Here is a 17,335-nt window from a genome sequence, read left to right as displayed (position 1 = left end):
CCACCAACCTGCCTATCTGCTCGCTTCCTCCTTCCACCCCCCACCTTCTCTAACCGGCTTTAAATAGGACGGTTCCCGGCCACCTCGGCTCCCCCCGCCACCCCCAGGGGTCAGAGGAGACTTTTGGGAAGAGGTTAGTGGGAGGGAAACCCAAATTAAAACTTCCACTCACCTTCCCAAATCCGCCTAAAGTGGTGACTCTGGTATAGAGAGCGTGAAGATCCAGCTCCTTCCCACCCACCACGGGGATCTTCTTAAAAGGAGACCTGCCAAAGGAGATACACACAAAACACCACAACTTGTCAGCTCTGCCCCCTTTTCTCCCCTCACTGGGGCTGCCGTGTCCTTCAGGGAAGGGGCTGGAAGTTGGATCTGGTCGATTTAAAAGCCTCCCCCCCTCCCGTTCCATCTCCCCATTTTCCTCACCCTCTGCTGTGGTGAAACTGCCGCAGCTCGTCCAGGAAAGCGAGTCCCTTTCTCCGCTGGTCTGCGTGGTTTTTACCCGTCGAATTTGCCATTTTTGTAATAAAAAAGGTTCTCGTAAAAAAAAATCCAAATAAAAAAAAAAAAAAACGGCCGACAACAACAACAACAATCCCCGGCTCCTCCTTGTCTTTAAGAGACCCAGGTGCCCGTGCTCGGCCGGGGATCAGCCATGGAGAGGGGCTTGTTTAAAAAAAAGTTTAAAAGGAATAAGGGAGCCCCGAGAGTGTGGTAATTGCGAGTCCTGTCTCCACACAACACACGGGCGAAGAGGCAGGGAGGGAGAGGGGCACCTCTCAGTAATTCCTCCTCCCGCGGCTGCTGCCTCTCTCAGCACCACAAACCCAGCCGATCCAGCCTGCACATGAGACTCAACATGGTGCTGCTGGATCACACAATGAATTGGGTTACTGTTGTGGTGGGGCGGGGGGGGAGCCGGAGTGAGGTATTGACAGTGTGTGTGTGTTACAGCCGCGGCTCCATGCGATCTCCCTCCCTCGCTCGCTCGCTCCCTCGCTCGCTCCCTTACACACACACACTGTACAGCTACGGCGGCGGCGGCGGTGGCGGCGGCAGCGGGATTCACTTCTCTTCTCGCTCAGACAAAAAGATCTGAGGCCGCCGTGCTTCTGCCTGGACGAGAGCGCGACACAGCGGGCCCCGGAGGCCGGTTCCGGTACTGCAGGAGGCAGCTCCAAAGGCAAAAGCCAGCACAGCCCCAGCAAGCAGTTCCTGGCGGGGAACAATAGGCTCCTCTCGCCGCTAAGGGCTCATCTGCAATGTGCCGCAAACTTCACACAAAGCCGGGCGGAAAGAGGCGAGGGAGAGGGAGAAGAGGGAGGAAAAAAACGGCTACTACCGGCTGTTCCGGGGCGCGGGGCCGGTGCGGGGCCCTCCCGTGCCAGGCTCGCGCCGACCGGCCTCTCTCCGCTGGCTGCCGGCGGGGGGGGTGGGGGGGGCGGGGGGGCGGGAAAGGTGGATTTGGAAAGCGGGGACGAATTTTTTAATTGGACTAAACCCAACGCCCTGAGTTCAAGGGGAGAGAAAACAACAACCGAAGGGGGCACTGGTGGGATGTGGACTTTCGGAAAACTTTCCGAGTCCCCCGGGCCGGGGTGTTTCCAAGGGCAGGAAGTCGCCCCGGATGGCACGGCGGGGGCGGGAGGGGGGCAGCAGGAACCCCTCATTTTGTGGCATGAGGGCTTTAAAACTCCCCAAAGACGAATGCTGAGTGCTCCCCCGAGTAGGAGGTGCCCTGGAGAGGTTTGTCAGCAGGAGCCTAGGCTCAGGGTCACTACGTGAATATTTCTTACTCCTTTCTCTTGAGATACTACAGCCTGTAATCTTAGTGGCTCAAGACTGCTATATACAATCTAAGCCGCTCATCTCTTTCTGTACATTGACAAATGGAGGAGCACAAAATTATTGGAGGAGGAAAGTCTTGGCCCTCGCCCTGGATGGGCAGCAGCCCCCACGGGTACCGCAAGCTGCTACCCCTCTGCCTGTGGTGCGCGCAGTGTTTGTAAACACTCACCTCCTGACGAGTTTTCCACTCGGGAAACCAGAAGACCTGCACGCCGACCACAGAGGAGGTTGGTGACACTTGGGGTAAACAAGAGGAAGAAAGGGCCCATGGGGGGAAGTGTGCCTTCCATCAAACCCTTGCTCCTCAGGTAAAGCAAGAGGTGCCCAGGTGGGCATTTGTCCTTCCCTGGCATGCAAACAGCCATACGTGAGTGCTTGCTCCCGTTTAAGAGACTTTGAAGGAATATTTGCCCCTCACAACCTGCACATTGATTCCAAAGCTAGATCGGGCCTACAGGGTTAGGGTTTTTTTAAAGAGAACTCAAAAAAGTCAGTAAGGGGCTGTGTTTTAGAATCAACGACACATGATGGCCTCCAGTGAGCACTTAAAGTAGGAAATCTGCAGTTCCTTTTTACTCTATGTACTAACTTCAGAAAACAGTTGGTTTTTTTTTTTTTTCAAATAATATGTTTTTTCCTTCTGACTTGTGTGTTGTTTCAGCTTGAATATAGAGACAGATACAATAAAGCTTGGTAAGATTTGCCCTGGGTTCATGATTTGGGGGGAAGGAATACCTGAATTTCAAATTAATATTCTGTACTGAAAGTTGGTGGTGTGTGGATTTCAGAATATGAAATGCATAGTGTCTTATTCACGGTAGCATTAAGAGCCTTCCCCCCTCCCCCCTAAAATTAGACCTTCAGATCTTGATCTGCAGCTCCTGTCTCTGACACTCTGAGCTTCTGCTATTTCAGCTACAGTATGCGTAGACTGCCAAAGCCAGGATATTACAAATCAGAGAGGTTTAAACCAAGCGACTTGGGGGGCTAAATCCCTCTTTTAGATACACAGTCGACACTCCCTTCACGGGAGGGCGGTGGTTTTTAATCATGCCTTAAAAATTCCTTAAAAGCAGGGGGTCTCCCCTCCGCGAGGGGCGGTCGGCAGAGGTGAGTCACCGCTCGCCCGGGCGCTCCGTGAGGGGAGCGGGAGGCAGAGGGGAGGACAGGCAAGTTGCGTAGCAGGGCTAGGTGGGTTTCCATGTAAGCACAGCAATTGCGCACGGTCCCTTACGTAACTGTCAGCCGGGGATTCCCTAGATGGGGTCACTTTATTCAACCATTACACAGACCCCAGCCGCCGCTCCGCCGCGCCCGGGCTGCCGCGGCCGCCGCGAACAAGGCTGCGGCTGCTGCAAGGGAGCGCGGCGGCTCCTCACAAAATGGCGGCGCCCATGGAAGCGGCAGCCCCATTTTGTGCCCGGCAGAGCCTGTCAACAAACACCGACTTGGCCGAGGCTGAGGAACAGAAGGCGGCGGCTCGTTCGCGTTACGGAGCGCGGAGGGAGGAGAGCGGAGGATTTCACCGCCCTCCTGCCGCCGAGAGGAGAGTGTCGAGCGCGCGCGTTGGGGGAGGGAGGAGAGGGAGGTGAAGGCGAGCAGGGAGCGAGTCAGAGGCTGCGTTATCCCAGCGCGGAACTGCCGGAGCTGCGGCAGGGGGAGGGGAAGGCGAAGGCCGAGGCAGGCGGCCTTGGCGCAGCCCTGGCCGGGGCGTAGCTCCCCGAGACCCGGGGGCTGCGGAGACCGGGGAGCTGCGGGAGCGGCTGGAGACGCCGGGCCCGAGCGCGGGGCTGCCCGCACGGGGGGCGCTGCCCGCACGGGGGGCGCTGCCCGCACGGGGGGCGCTGCCCGCACGGGGGGCGCTGCCCGCACGGGGGGCGCTGCGTGCCGCTCCCGCGCTGCCTGGGCGGACGGGACCGTTCCTGTCGGATTCCGGCGAACCTGTAATGAGTGACAGGACGATCGAGCTCCTTGTGTAGCTAACTAGGTCACTGTCAGCACTTAATTACTGTTTGTTTCATTTTAGTGCGTGCCTTATGAATAAACCGGCTATTAGGCTGATGCTTCAAGTAACATTATCCAGCACCAAGGTACAAAATGTCTGTATTGGACTCTGATCTTGCGATGCTAGCTTGGTAATAATTACTATTTTACATTAACGATGTCTTGGTTGTTATAGCTTGGTTATTCGGCTTAAAGCTGAAACAGGTGGAGATCCCTTACGATAAGGTTGTGAAGCTGATTCTAGTATGACACCACCGAGTTTGTTTGTTTCATGTTTCCAAACGGGGCTCCTCCGTTTTTAGAGAAAGAAGGGGCTTGTGCATTGAGGCATTTTTTTTCTGATCTACTTGTCTTTATATGCATGCTTTTTAATGGTATTAAATAAAGGAAATTACCTATTTCTGGTGTAAAATATAATTTTAAATGTACCAAAATTACCTTGATATTTTGAAATATCTTTTTGAATTTTGAAATATCTTGCTGCATACTAAAGAGTCAAAGATCAAAAATGGGGAAAAGGAAAAAATCGTACTATTTAGGAAAAGGTCCTTTTATTGATCTCTATAGTATTTGTCAATGCAATTTGAGTTTATTTGTAAAATAAAACCTGTACAGTTTGTAAATGTTATTGTATACAGTGACTTTCAGTTTATAAATGTTACAGAATTCTTGCAGACAGGATAGGTTCAGTACCTGAATCGTCACTATTCAGTGCTGCTTGCATGGGTTTTTGGCCTCTCTGTTGGTTGGAGTTTTTTAGGTATAGCTGTGTTAAGTGAATGTTCTGTTCTAACAGCTGTATCCTGTGTTGCAGTTTCTCTTTCTTTTTTTTTTTTTTCCCCTTTTAATCTTTAATAATAAATTTTGGGCTTATTACCTATCTGAAGTATTGCTGCTTTGGAGAGAGCCACGGTTGCTCTTGTCAGTGTGCCACTAACTGCATTTGCTTTCTGGTGGGTGAAATATTCTCACTCATTTCCATTTTTGCTTGTGCTGCTCTTGAATTGTGGCAACATTATGTTCTGGTGAGTGTAACTAGTATCGCTAGCTATATGCTACTTGTATTAAACAGTAAACTGTAAATCCTTAGAAACTGAAGTTAATTTTGTTTGTGTGCATATGCTATATACATGGTTTTTGAAAATGCAGCCTATTAGATGGACTAGAGAATCCAGTAAAATCCTCTTAAGACTAGTATATAATAGAGGTGCAATTTGAAAATAAGCACAAGAATTACAGTATGAACTTCTGGTAGAGGAGAGCATCAGAAATGCAAAGTTGGCAAATTTTAGCAACATGTAGCTCAACCATATTTAATAAAAAAATGTTAAAGTGTTGGAATAACTGCGTATGCTGTGCCAAAGACTTCACTGCTTAACTTGCTGTGGCAAATGTACACTTCAACAAGGGGCGTTTATTCAGTAAGCCCTACCCCTTCTTACTGATTAATACTTCAAAATTCTTTATTACATTGTAGTGTGTTAGTTTCTTGTAAAGATTCTGCTACTTAGTATAGACCGTTAAGTGCTAGTCTTCAACGGTATTAAATTATAACTAAAGGGTCTTATGCATGAAATTAAATGCTAAACAGCATAGCAAAGATGGGAAAGTGGAGGTCCAGCATTACAGGCTACTGCTGCACACTTATTCACAATTTTCAGTACAGTTATTGGAACTTAACTACCTCAGGAAGGTTGGGTTAGATAATCTTAAAAAAAAAATTAAAAACACTTTTACATTGAAAAGACCCACCTTCTTAAGCTGTTTATTTAAATAATTTATGACTCTGACCCTCCTAAATCTTCCAACAGGATGTGCACCTTCCTCATTTCAACTTTATGGTATTACTACTCAGGAAGTAAAACAGAGGGAAAATTTGGCTACATAAATACTATTGAAAATACCCAAGTAAATTGATTAAACACTTTAAAAAATGTTATCTGTAAGTACTGTAATTTTTTAATACTTGCCGTTCTTCACAAAGGTCCACCTCTTGAAATTAGTGAGTTTTATGGTCATCTAAACTCTTTAAGTTACAGGCACTTCATAGTTGATGGTTTTTCAGTTGTGCAATGAAGTATGAAACACAAAGCAGGAAAACCGTAAATGCAACTGAAGGAGAAGTAAAAATATTTATGCATTCCCACTTGATTTCAAAACTGCTATACTTTTGATATCCTAATTCTTTTGTGGGTCCTGACTTAGGTGTTCTTAACACTCTGGGTTGGCAATACTTCAGCAGTAAGTTTAGAAAGATTGTCAAATTAATATAATTTTCTTGCAGGCAAAAAAAAAACCATGCTGCTTTAGGTTATCATAACTGTAATGCACATTAGGGCCTCAATGGCAAAAAATGTTTTGGTGTTCTAGCAAACATTGGTCTGTAGCACAGAAGTCATTAATGTCCTGACAGCAAATGGGTGCAGGTTTTTTCTTTAAAAAAAAAAAAAATTTGGTCTTAGTAAACTACCTTTACTTTTAATCTCACCCGTTACTTTATGATGACCTCTGTGTCAGTGTGATCTGGTGGATGGCACACTTCCCCTGCCACTATAGCTGTACACTGTTCCCTGAAATAGCACTAGTGTGATTCATGTTTCTGGTTGAATGTGTGAAAGTTTGATTGAGATGCAAAACTGAGAGAGTTCTTCTGAATGTTAAAAAGGAACCATGCTCAGAAATACAGAAATGATCAGATTAAATCTGGCAAAGGGTTTTTGTAGATTAAGAATTATGGTGTCTTACTTGGATGGGGAAGGTCCAATTAATTTAAAGCAAAACCAAACCTAATAACTTCATGAAGTTTCTTATAAGTAAAAATGGTGAAATCCTCTAGTAGGAGAGTTCTCAGTGTTGCAGATTTGCCAGCAATACTTCATTGTCACGTAGCACTGTCTCATCTTTATATTTTTACCAATTCAAATGACAGTCAACAGTAGCTAAAATTATGTTGAAATTTCTCTGAGTAAGCAGTTGCCTTACCTAACTTTTATATGGGCATAAATGAAAAGGGAAGTAATTAGTGCAACTGTGAATGTGTGGACAGACAATACACGTGACGATTTATACATTTCAATATAATGTACTAGAAGAGCACTTCTGAAAAATAATAAATAAAATAAATAATGGCCAAATAACATATAAACTAATTAATCTGTTAAAATTGCCCAAGCAAATCAAGAACTTAAAGCAGTCATGAATACCTACAGATGTACTTTAAAAAGAAGAAATTTGTAGTTGTTGAATTATGATTCTCAATGTCTCAATGTTGAATTATGATTCTCAATGGTGATATGCTTAATATGGATTTGGCTTTACAGACTGCTGATAGATGGGTGCATTGCATATCTGTTGTGTTGCCCAGATAAAAGGAAGTGGTTTTGTTTTCAGAGTAACTGGAAAACAAATCCCCTCAAACTGAGTGCATTGGTCAAATGCTGATGTGATAACTAATTTGAAAATCACACTTAAAACATAGGACTTAATTTTTAAACTACAGTTGTGTCTAATGTAACTGAAAAAAAAAAAAGCAAATGAGAAATAGTTTTTTAAGTTGTTTACTATAAAGAGTTATCAAATGTAGTTGAGTATCAGTTCCTGTTGCTTGCAGAAACAGGATAGCATTTAAAGCTCTTAGGGGAATCTGTGACTGTTAATCTCCAGATATTATAAAAATGTTTATTAGGCAGAGCTGTTACTACTTCTGAATTTTGAACCTTAATGTGAGAGCTGTCTCACCCGGAATCTTCCTGCAAACTCTCTTTGTACGCAAGATGATTGCTTAGGAAAATGTAGAAATGGCATACATATATATATATCTTCTATCAGTTCTTGATTTTGGGGCTTCTGAGGCTGAAGAGATCTTTATGTTTAAGAGCAGTTGATGCACAGAGTAGGACCAGTGTCTGGTTCTGAGCTGAGATGCACTTAATAGTGTTCAAAGAAGAGTGAGCATAGTTCCCTAACCCTTTACCAAGAGGCAAAAGTGCAGTCTGGGTATTTGGGGTGTAGCCGTGTTCAAACGTGTTGCGCAAGCCAGTCTGCTTAGCCTTGTCCTTATCTAGATTGTGTGCGGAGTGGGGAAACGGCACTCTGGGGAAAGGTCTCTTCCCTCCATGAAGCTCCCTTGCATGGAATAGAAAACAGTCAAGAAACTGGAAAAAATCTAGCACTCCTGCTGAAGAACAAAAAAGGGAGATTAAAGAAAGTGGGGATTTGAGAAAGGGAGTAAAATCTGATAATTTTGAGTGGGACAACTCTCTCTCTGTGTGCTTTCAAGCAGTGTCACAGGTGACTTTTGATATGGGTCTCCTTAGGATGCATTAATCCTAAAATTTATTTCTATCTTTTGCTGATTTGGGAATATTAAGTACTATACACGCTTTATTACAAATCGATAAATTAGACTTCTTTATTGTTTTAAGTATTTTATTCCAGTTTGTTGAACACAAACTTCCTGGTGGATTGAATCACATGCTACACCACAGACTGCCTGTAGTAAGTTCCCTAGCATAAACAGGAGTGGCCTGAACTTACAGTGTGATCTCTCAGAATGAAACTTCTTCCTGTCTTGTTTCATACTTCACAAAGTTTCTCTAGTGATACTTTACAAAGTCAAAATAGATTTTTTTTTTCTTTAATGCTACAAGTTTGGCTAGATTTATAAGACAATAAAAGTGAAATAAGTCTGTCTGTGAATGAAACCCTGAGAATATTGTGTTTCATCTGTTACCTCTATTTTAATAAGTCCGGGCTCATTCTTCGCTTTGCTTTAGGAAAATTAAATAATGTCACAGTTTTTCCTTTGAGAGGTTACCAAGCTATTACAGAGCCTCCATGGTGTTCCATTGGAATTAATTGTGCTTAGAAGTTATGAAAATAGAGTTGTGTATCCTTAAGTCAAGTGTTTGTGTTATGTTTGCAGTAATATACAGAAATTATGTATATAATATCCAGTATGTATTTGATAGTGTGAATTTCCCCAAGTAATTTAATTTTTGTTCTAAGGAATCATCTCCTTTTGCCAAAATATGCAAATTAAGTTTTCAGAGATGGGGGTTTTTTTTGTTTGTTTTGTTGGGTTTTTTTTGTTTTGTTTTGTTTAATAGTTGGGTAACTAGCTGCAGCCAAGTTAATCTCAGGATAAGTTTATTTAGTTATAGAAAAAACCACATAGACATTCAATTTACTATTTTTTTTTTGCCAGAGAGTTCTTGACATTAGATAAAAATCTGATAATTTCTGTTTGCATCTGAACATAAAATTATGTATAATTACATGCAAACCTTAACATATATGAAAATTAAGTTGAAGAATTCAGTGCTCATTGCTTAAGCTTTTAATTTGTGACATCATGCATGTGTATCATGATAATCCTTAATTATACCATCAGTTTTTTAATGCACAATCCTTCAGTTGGAGATGGAAACTTCTCACTGAATTAAAAAAAATAGAAAGGTTATTTCTCTGTATCTAGTGTGTTTATCTGCATACATATTTGGTTTTTTTTTGCTTTTCCTGCAGGCTTTTCTAGAGTAATCATTAGGAGAGTATCTGAGTGGTCATACTAATGAGTACCCAAAATTCTGAACTAGTAGCATTATCATCACTATATTGCTGAGAAAACTAAGGCATAGAGGGATTCAATAAAAGAATGAGTGCTAAATTGGGTTGGTTTTCATTTAATCAAAGCACAGTTTCACTGAATGTAATGTACAGGTTATTTGAGGGTAGAGGTTGTTCAGCAGTAGGAGTGCTAGCCATAATTTTAGAACTGTGTTAAATTCAGCACTAGGATTTTTTTTGAATTTGTGGGTACATGCTGTGGTCCTGTCTGCGTTATTAGGGCTTTTCCTAGTGCAGCGTTATTGGGATGCTCTGTTCCTCAGAGCATTTGCAGCGCTGAGCAGGCTGTGTGCCTACGGTAGATTCTCCTTCATATTTCTGCATTTATTTTCCAGCGGCTTGAATTTGGAGCTCAGAAAATGAGAAGCACTTTGCTAAAGGCCTCCAGTTCGATACAAGAAACTCGCTACTCTGTAAATCCCTGATAAAGACAGAAATAGAAGTGGTGTGTACCCAACAGGATGCATTTGCGGTAGCCTCCCAACATCCCCTATCCCTCCCTCCCCCCGAGGCTGCCGCTGGCTTCTGGTGGGGCCTGGGTGCCAGAAGAGGGAGCACGGAACACAGCAGAGCCCCAGCCTGAATATCCCTGCTGCTGCCTCAGGCAGGAGGAACTCTGCAAGGACCAACCTGCAGCATTGCTGATGCCACAGGTTTTTCAGAAAACCCAGCTTCTAGCTCTTAATATATTTTTCATTATTACTATTTTTTGCTGTGCATGTGCAGCTTGAGATTTAAGAGCTTTTAGCTTTATCACATTGTTCAATAGGAAAACTGCCCAAAAGGCATATCTCTGATTCAAAGGCTACTCTCCCCCTAAATTTCAATTTTTCTCTTCAAAGTAAAGGCCTTTTCAGATACATTAAGAGATTTTTTTTCCTGTACTTGAGTAAAAATGGGAGTTTTTTTCCTTCCTCAGTTTCACACTTGAATTTTTGTTAAAAAGTTCTTTTGAAAACATCAGCTTGAGCCAGACACGTGGCCTGGAAAACTTGAACTCAGGTAGTAATAAAGTCAAAAAACCAGCCTATCTTCAATTGTTTCTTCTGATAACCTGTCTTAGAACTTGAAGCTCTGTTGAATTTCAAACCTGAAAACATATCCTAAGTCAGCTATCCTTTATTATACTTAGCTTGTTCCAATATAATGCTTATTATTCAGAATAACACTGTCCAGTACAGAGACATTACATGAGAGGAAGGTAGCAAGTCCTGTACTTCTACTCTAAGTAGTAAAAAATATTCTTTGCAGTGGTAATTCTTGGTTCTGGCTTCCTCCAATGGGTTTAGGTCTCTGGGTAGCTGAAGCTGTATTCAGCTTCAGCTGAATGAGTCTTTAGCAGTATTCAGACTGTATCCCTTTACTGTGCAGAGCTGTGATCACCACATCCAGTTCTAACTTGTTACTGGACCACAGTCGAAGAATGGAACAGTTTTGTTACCTAGCTGAATGGCATGGGAGAATTCCCAGAAGGTTACTTAGTTTGCTAATCTCTGTTCAGGAGGTTCTGGTGGCTTCATTGCTAGCAAAGGCTTAGCCTTGTAAGTGCTATCTGCCTTTTAAATTTTTATTTATTTAAGTTTTAAGAAAGGACTGACTGATGAATGGCTAACATTTGTAATTTTGAAGGGGTTTTCTGTTTTCACTTTGTTACTACTGGCTTCAGTTAGGTCTGAGAATGATAGAAGAGCTTTACACAGCTGTTTGCTTTGTTTCTCCTTACCCCCTCCACATCTCATTGTCACAAAATGTTTGAGACATGTCTTGTGATTAGAACACCAAGGGCTACTCCATGGTCACATGCCTCTTTCTTGAGGGAAGGGGAAAACACAACCCCCCACCCAGAAAAAACCCAACCAAACAAAAAAAACAACCAAATAAACAACCCTAAAAGAACACTAAAAAACCCCAAAAAACAAACAAAAAAAACCCACCCCAAACCTATAGTTGGGGAGAGGGAAGAGTTTCCAATTCCAGTACATGATCTTCTACAATTACTGTATAATAAAGAGGTTTTTGGCTTGAATTCAGTAATACTGTTGTGTAAAAAAACTTTTCATCGAATATTCCACTGGGTATTTGGATGATACACTGAACATCTGTTGTAATGGAGGGTCACTAAAAGTCTGTTTTTTTGGAAGAGGCAGAAAGAAAGACTTACTTTTTGTTTGTTCTTGCTGGTTTCAATGACCAGTTGTGGTTCCTAAGTATAGAGGTTAGTGAAGCTGACTTCTATATGCCTGCAACTGGTTCAGTGCTAGCTGGAGAGAATCAGGCACTTTGCAAACAAATTGTTGAAGCAGCTTCGATATTCTTTACCATCTTTTCATGGAAAATGAGAGGATGTAATGTTAGCAAATTTCTGAAGAAAAAATTGGCTAGCAGGATTCTATGTGGCCTATTAGGTATCTCAGCGCATCTCCCCCTGACTTAGTACATGACAAAACAGGCTGTGCAGTCACACAGCCTTTTATAAAGGTGTCATGCACATTGAAACACTGCAGATTTCTGTGTTTTGAAAGTAGGGTGTCCTGTCTGGTGGAGTTTTGTCCATTGCCACAGCCTAGTACTGTACACTGGATGTTATGAACAATTTTGAATATTAGCTAGAGCAAAGCTACTGATCACCTAATTGGTTAGTTGTTGCCTTAGTAAAGCTTGCTGATCTTTAATATGGAATAGCTATAAATATTAACACCCACAGCTTTGTAAATGCAAATAAAATTATGGCAAGTTTAACATTTAGGCATGTGCAGGAGCCTGGGTGTGTCAGGAGGAGAGGCCACTGTAGGCCAGCTATCTTGGGTGGCACATTTGGAACACAAACTATCAAACGCAGCACTGTACCAGCCTTGCTTGTGCGCTGTTCTTTGTGCTGGTGCCCCCACCTATCAGCCAGAGAACAGGAGCTCTTTAAGTCACAGCTCCCAGCATTACTTCCAAGACCTGAATTCACCTACCTAAAAGTGTTTGTATATACATGTATACCTGTTGGAACTGGAGTCCAGGAGTTGAGCATCGTTTCTCAGAAAATGTTGGCTCATCTCTTAAAACTGGAGTACTAGTATTCTGTGTAATGTCTTATGGATGTTTAAAAGCAGTCAGGACTTAAGTACTGTTAAACAGTTCACTGTCTCATCCTTCATTCATGTCAAAATTAATTGGACAAAACTGCTGCCAATTCACTACTCAAAGATGGTAAGTAAAGATACTTGCAAAGAAACTCACCAGTTGAGTTCATGTTCTGCAGCAATGTTGCCAATTAACTTTTAGTAAGGGTTTACAACTTTAAAGTACTTCATATATATCTTGATCTCTAAAACATGAGTTTTCAGCATTTTTGTAAAGTTGGAAGAGAAAAATATATTGTTAACATTTTTTGGTCTGAATATAAGATAGAAAGTGCAGTTTGAATGTATATATATTTGTAGTGTTTGATCCCAGAGTTTAGCCGTACAAAGCTCTGTCTCATATACTCCATGATGAACCACTTGGACAAGAAATAAGGGTGCACAAAGAGGAGATGGGAGAATTGCAAGCAAACGGTACTTGTGTTACTTCTTTGCACATTAGTCACTTCTGAAAGTACACTGTAGTTTCAGTAGAACTTAGCAGTGTTTTGCACATTGTTATATTGGTTTAAAAACATTTTTTACTTTGCAGTTGTTATTTAACTTACAGATATGAACAATAAAGTTTTGTTGTTTGAACTTCTGCCTAGTTGTAATGAAAGGAGAAGTACAAACTCTGCAAGCAGATTTTATAGAAGTATGAAAACAGAGCCAGCAGTTTACACAATCTACAGAAATGATATGTCATTACCACAAACTAGCTACTACAGGAAGTAACTCTTGAGTTACATGCCAGATTATATATTAACTTGAGACTCTGCATACATAAAATTATTTGGGGACAAATATTCCATGTTCTTTAAGAGCCCCTTAAACCTCTGGGGAAGAAAAGTCTTAGCAGACAACTCCCAACTCTTTTATAGGACAAGTTTTGATATAAAAGTTCATATGTCCTCAAAATATGGAATGTAATGTAACTAAGGAGGCAGTTGTTTTAATGGATCACCTCTGAGACATGAAAATATGTGTGCGCAGTATCCACATGTCCTCTTGACCAACACAGGTCTCTTATGGTGCTGTTGCCTTATAGGAACAACAGATTTTGGGTAAATCCCTGATGCTGAAAACATGCAGGTAAATAATTTAGCTAATGATGATAATTTAATTTAATGCTGTAGTTGACTTGCCAAACTAGTTGCTTATGAATTTTGTAGCATTTGTAGTCTGGGTAGCTAGCTTCTGAATGTTAGTGATAATTTTACCCTCCAGCAGAACGGTTTTCTACAGTTATGCACTAAATACTCAAAACTGATGGCAACTTCTAGAATCACTGGTAGTAGTTAGGTAAGAACAAGTTGTTTATAATTTCTTCATGGCTTAAACTAGGTGCTGCCTCCAAAAAAGAAGCACATCATACATTTTCATCCTCTTCTCCGTTCCTTCCTCTTGCCAATACCATTTCACACACCTGTACTGCAACACAGAGATAAATAAAGAATAATTCAGCCGAAAATTTACAGGATAAAAAAATGTCTTTTAAATGGACTTGCTACCACTGCATGAAGGGCAGCATCAGTGCAAGAGAATGCAGAAATAAGAATCAGAGAAAGACAGGACTCCTTCCTCTTCAAAGGCTCCAGCACCTACACTATTCAGGTAACAACAGGACAGAACATTGTCCCCCTTGTTATCACTGGTGAGAGAGTAGAAGAAATCTGAAGTCAAGGCAATTAGGTGCTGCTAGCACTTCATTGTTGCTCTTTAAAAGGATGATAAAGTGGTGGTATCTTTTGATAAATATTTTCTCTAGTTTGCTTAGCCCAGTTGTCACAGGCGTTTTGAAAGGAGTGCACCTGGCTGAATTGTTAATTGTGCTCTTATTTCTTTTTCAGGGGAGGTCTTGTGGTGTTTTTAAGAAAACAGAAATAGAAAACTAACTTTCGTATTATATGCAGCATGTCCGTGTGGGATGGACACAGATTATACAAAAATTAGTTAGGAAAGGCTTTTTGACTGATAACAGCCATTTTAATTTTCCTACTGTTGCCAGCTTTGAGTCTCTTTGCCCCAAACTTTGTGCTTTATCCAAAGACCTAAAATTTGGAGTCTGCAAGCCTCGGAAATGGAGAGAAGTTGAGCATAAAGAGATAAGAGAGCCTGCTGAGTATTTTCAAGACTGAGATTTGGAAATAAGTTTCTCTCCTCCACTTACAAAGAATCTAATACAGGACCTTATGAACCATGGCACATCCATATTTAGATTTTCTTTACCTATATACCTTTTTCCCCCCTTTATTTTTATATGGACAAGTTTTAAAATAAATGCATATATGAGATAAATTCCACATCTTAAGTCTTGCAAATAAGGGATGTTGTAGGAGTGGTATGCTTCCTACATGTTTTCCTATTGATGAGAGGGACATCACAGGCTTTACTTTGGTAAGATTAATGTTTTCAGTCAGCATTAAACCTGAATGCTGAAGTACCAAAATGCTGTCTTGTCTACTGCTGCCCTCCTATAGATCCATCAGTTTTAACTCTTGGTAATTCTCATCCATTTTAGACTTCTTTCCATCTTCCACTTAGTATCATCTCTTCTTAGTAGCATTTTGCCACTGGAGCTACAGAATATCTATCTGGAGTTTCATGACACCCCCATAAGTGTGGAAGTGAGAATGAAAATGTAGCTATTCCCAGATTATAATTTTACGTTGCAAACAGTAAAGTTAAGCAACTGAAAAAGAAGTACAGACTTTTAACTGTTGATTTTTAATTAGAACTCCTTCTCTTCCCCATGCAATTATATCAAATCCATGCCGTGTTTTAGAAAAATGGGGAGTGGTAGCTCTTCTTACAGCTCACAGTGGAAATTTTACCATTCCAGTGATGCAGAAGGGTTTGTCTGGAGCCCAGAATAGTTCAGCATCATCATCGTTACACCTCCCCTGTCTTCAACAGCTAATGGCTCAGTTTCTGCAGAATAGCGCAGAAATAATAATAATAAATAGCGCAATGGCTAATCCTGTGTAAGAGTCCCAGTACAGATATGACTTTAAATTTCTTGAAAGCCTTGGAAGGCTCGAGAGGAACAAGTCAAATGCCTCTGCATATGAATGAAAAAAATGTGCAGTTTAGACCTTGAGTAGCTCAGAGTAGTCAAAGTTAAGTAAATTAATGTTATTCAATGAAAAAATCTTTTTTTACAATAAAACATTATAAAAAAGAATCTGCATTTATTATGAGAGTAAAGCAGGGGATATGGGAAGTCAGGAATGGAAATGAAGAAACAGGATCACTTATATTTCCTTTTTTAAAAGCGGAAATGTCATATTTTAGCTAAAAGTCGATACTTTCCTAGCCCAGCTGTTGTGCTTCACATGAAACTGAGAAATACTATATAAAGCTCTTGCTGTTATGATAGAATTTCTCTCTTGTTTTACTGCAGTTCCCTTCTAAACCAGGTCCTAGTTCTGCATTTAATGTAAAATAAAAGGAGCCAGGTGCTTCAGAACTGCCAAGACTGAATTAGGAGGGCAGCATCACCATTTTTCTTTAACGGTAGTCATTGGTGTTTCACATACATTTAGTATCCATTAAAGTTTTAAATTTCACTTAAGATCCTTCAAATCCTTTTCACCCTTTTTTCCAAATAGCTATTTGATGTTTTACTTGTTTTAAATGGTAGAAAAAAAATCAGAACCAGCTAATTATTAAAAATGGCGATACTAAACATGACTCTTCGACTGACACCAAACTGTTTTCCACAGAGTATTTTTCTATTTCAAGAGAACTTTTCTGTAATATAAAAACATATTTGTGAAATCTTCAATAACATGATAGGATTTTTAATGTATAAAGTTGTGCATGGCATTAACTTAGTTTAAGAATGCAAATGCTTCCTGTCAGAGACTCTGTTACCTCCAGGACCAACAATTTCTCATTACTCATGCTCAAAGACTTTTCCCTCTTTTGTGTAGGATATGATTCAAGGAGTGCCCCACACAAATTTCTCTTGGGGACAGTGCTGAGGTGAGTATCAGACAGGGAGAGAGTTGTTTTCTGTCTATTAGATATTCAAGATATGGATGTGCCTCTACAGGTTTTCTCCAAAGGCAGCTTTTCACTCATAATGGCTTAAAAAGTCTGGGTCCTGTCATCTGTACAAACCAAAAGCCTTAACTGCTCAGAAGGTCATGTATTTCTGATAAATAATAAATAATTTCTGTTCATCGTTATTTTAGAAAAAGAAGAGTTCAGGAGCTTGAACAGCAGAATTACGGAATTGGAAAGTTATGTAGACATCATTAAATTCAGAGTTCTATGGCCACATTAAATAACAGAAGCTGTGAACTGATAAACTCTTCATTGCAGAATCCATATGGGGCCATTCTCCTAAAGTGTCTTCCCTCAAGGAAGCAGCTCTAATCTACACTATTTCAAGACTTCTTGGACACATGAAATTATAAAGGAATCTCATTGGCAAGTGAAATATGGCAACAAGGAGTCATATCCAGTACCGTTGCACCTGGTAAAAGCCTACATGAAGTGACTGCAAACATGCCAGCATTGGTACTGGTGAGTCTTGTTGTGCTGTGTGTTCCTTGGACACTGGTGAGTGGATAGGACTCATAATGAGTAGGACTGCTCTGCTCATCTCCAGAGCTAGCACCAACAACCTGAGAATATCCCCTTAGTCTCTTTGTCTACTCCTAGCCTCAGCAGAGGTGATGAAAGTATCACTTGTCACAAGAGGCCTTGGCACCACATTTCTAACCTCCTTATCACGT

General features: G+C 41.3%; 1 protein-coding gene and 1 long non-coding RNA gene across 4 annotated transcripts in view; one reads left to right on the top strand and one right to left on the bottom strand.

The window, feature by feature from the left end:
- ARID2 (AT-rich interaction domain 2) overlaps positions 1-1,411 on the bottom strand; it is a 92,068-nt gene extending 90,657 nt beyond the window's left edge. The window contains exons 1-2 of one of the 2 annotated variants that reach the window (XM_021547420.4): positions 427-1,411; positions 173-266 (exon numbers count right to left, since the gene is read on the bottom strand). In XM_021547420.4, coding sequence (XP_021403095.2) covers positions 173-266; positions 427-518 — 186 coding nt within the window. In that variant the 5' untranslated portion in view covers positions 519-1,411. The other variant, XM_085570252.1, reaches the window with a different exon arrangement.
- Positions 1,412-1,422: 11 nt separating this feature from the next.
- LOC110479858 (uncharacterized) overlaps positions 1,423-17,335 on the top strand; it is a 135,395-nt gene continuing 119,482 nt past the window's right edge. Inside the window, exons 1-2 of one of the 2 annotated variants that reach the window (XR_014952318.1) lie at positions 1,423-2,075; positions 3,875-17,123. This is a non-coding gene — a long non-coding RNA (uncharacterized LOC110479858). The other variant, XR_014952317.1, reaches the window with a different exon arrangement.

This window comes from Lonchura striata, chromosome 1A (assembly GCF_050655825.1).
Source record: "Lonchura striata isolate lonStrDom1 chromosome 1A, ASM5065582v1, whole genome shotgun sequence".
NCBI lineage: Eukaryota > Metazoa > Chordata > Aves > Passeriformes > Estrildidae > Lonchura > Lonchura striata.
The sequence above is the reverse complement of the archived record's forward strand: the minus strand, read 5'-3'. Positions and strand labels throughout refer to the sequence as shown.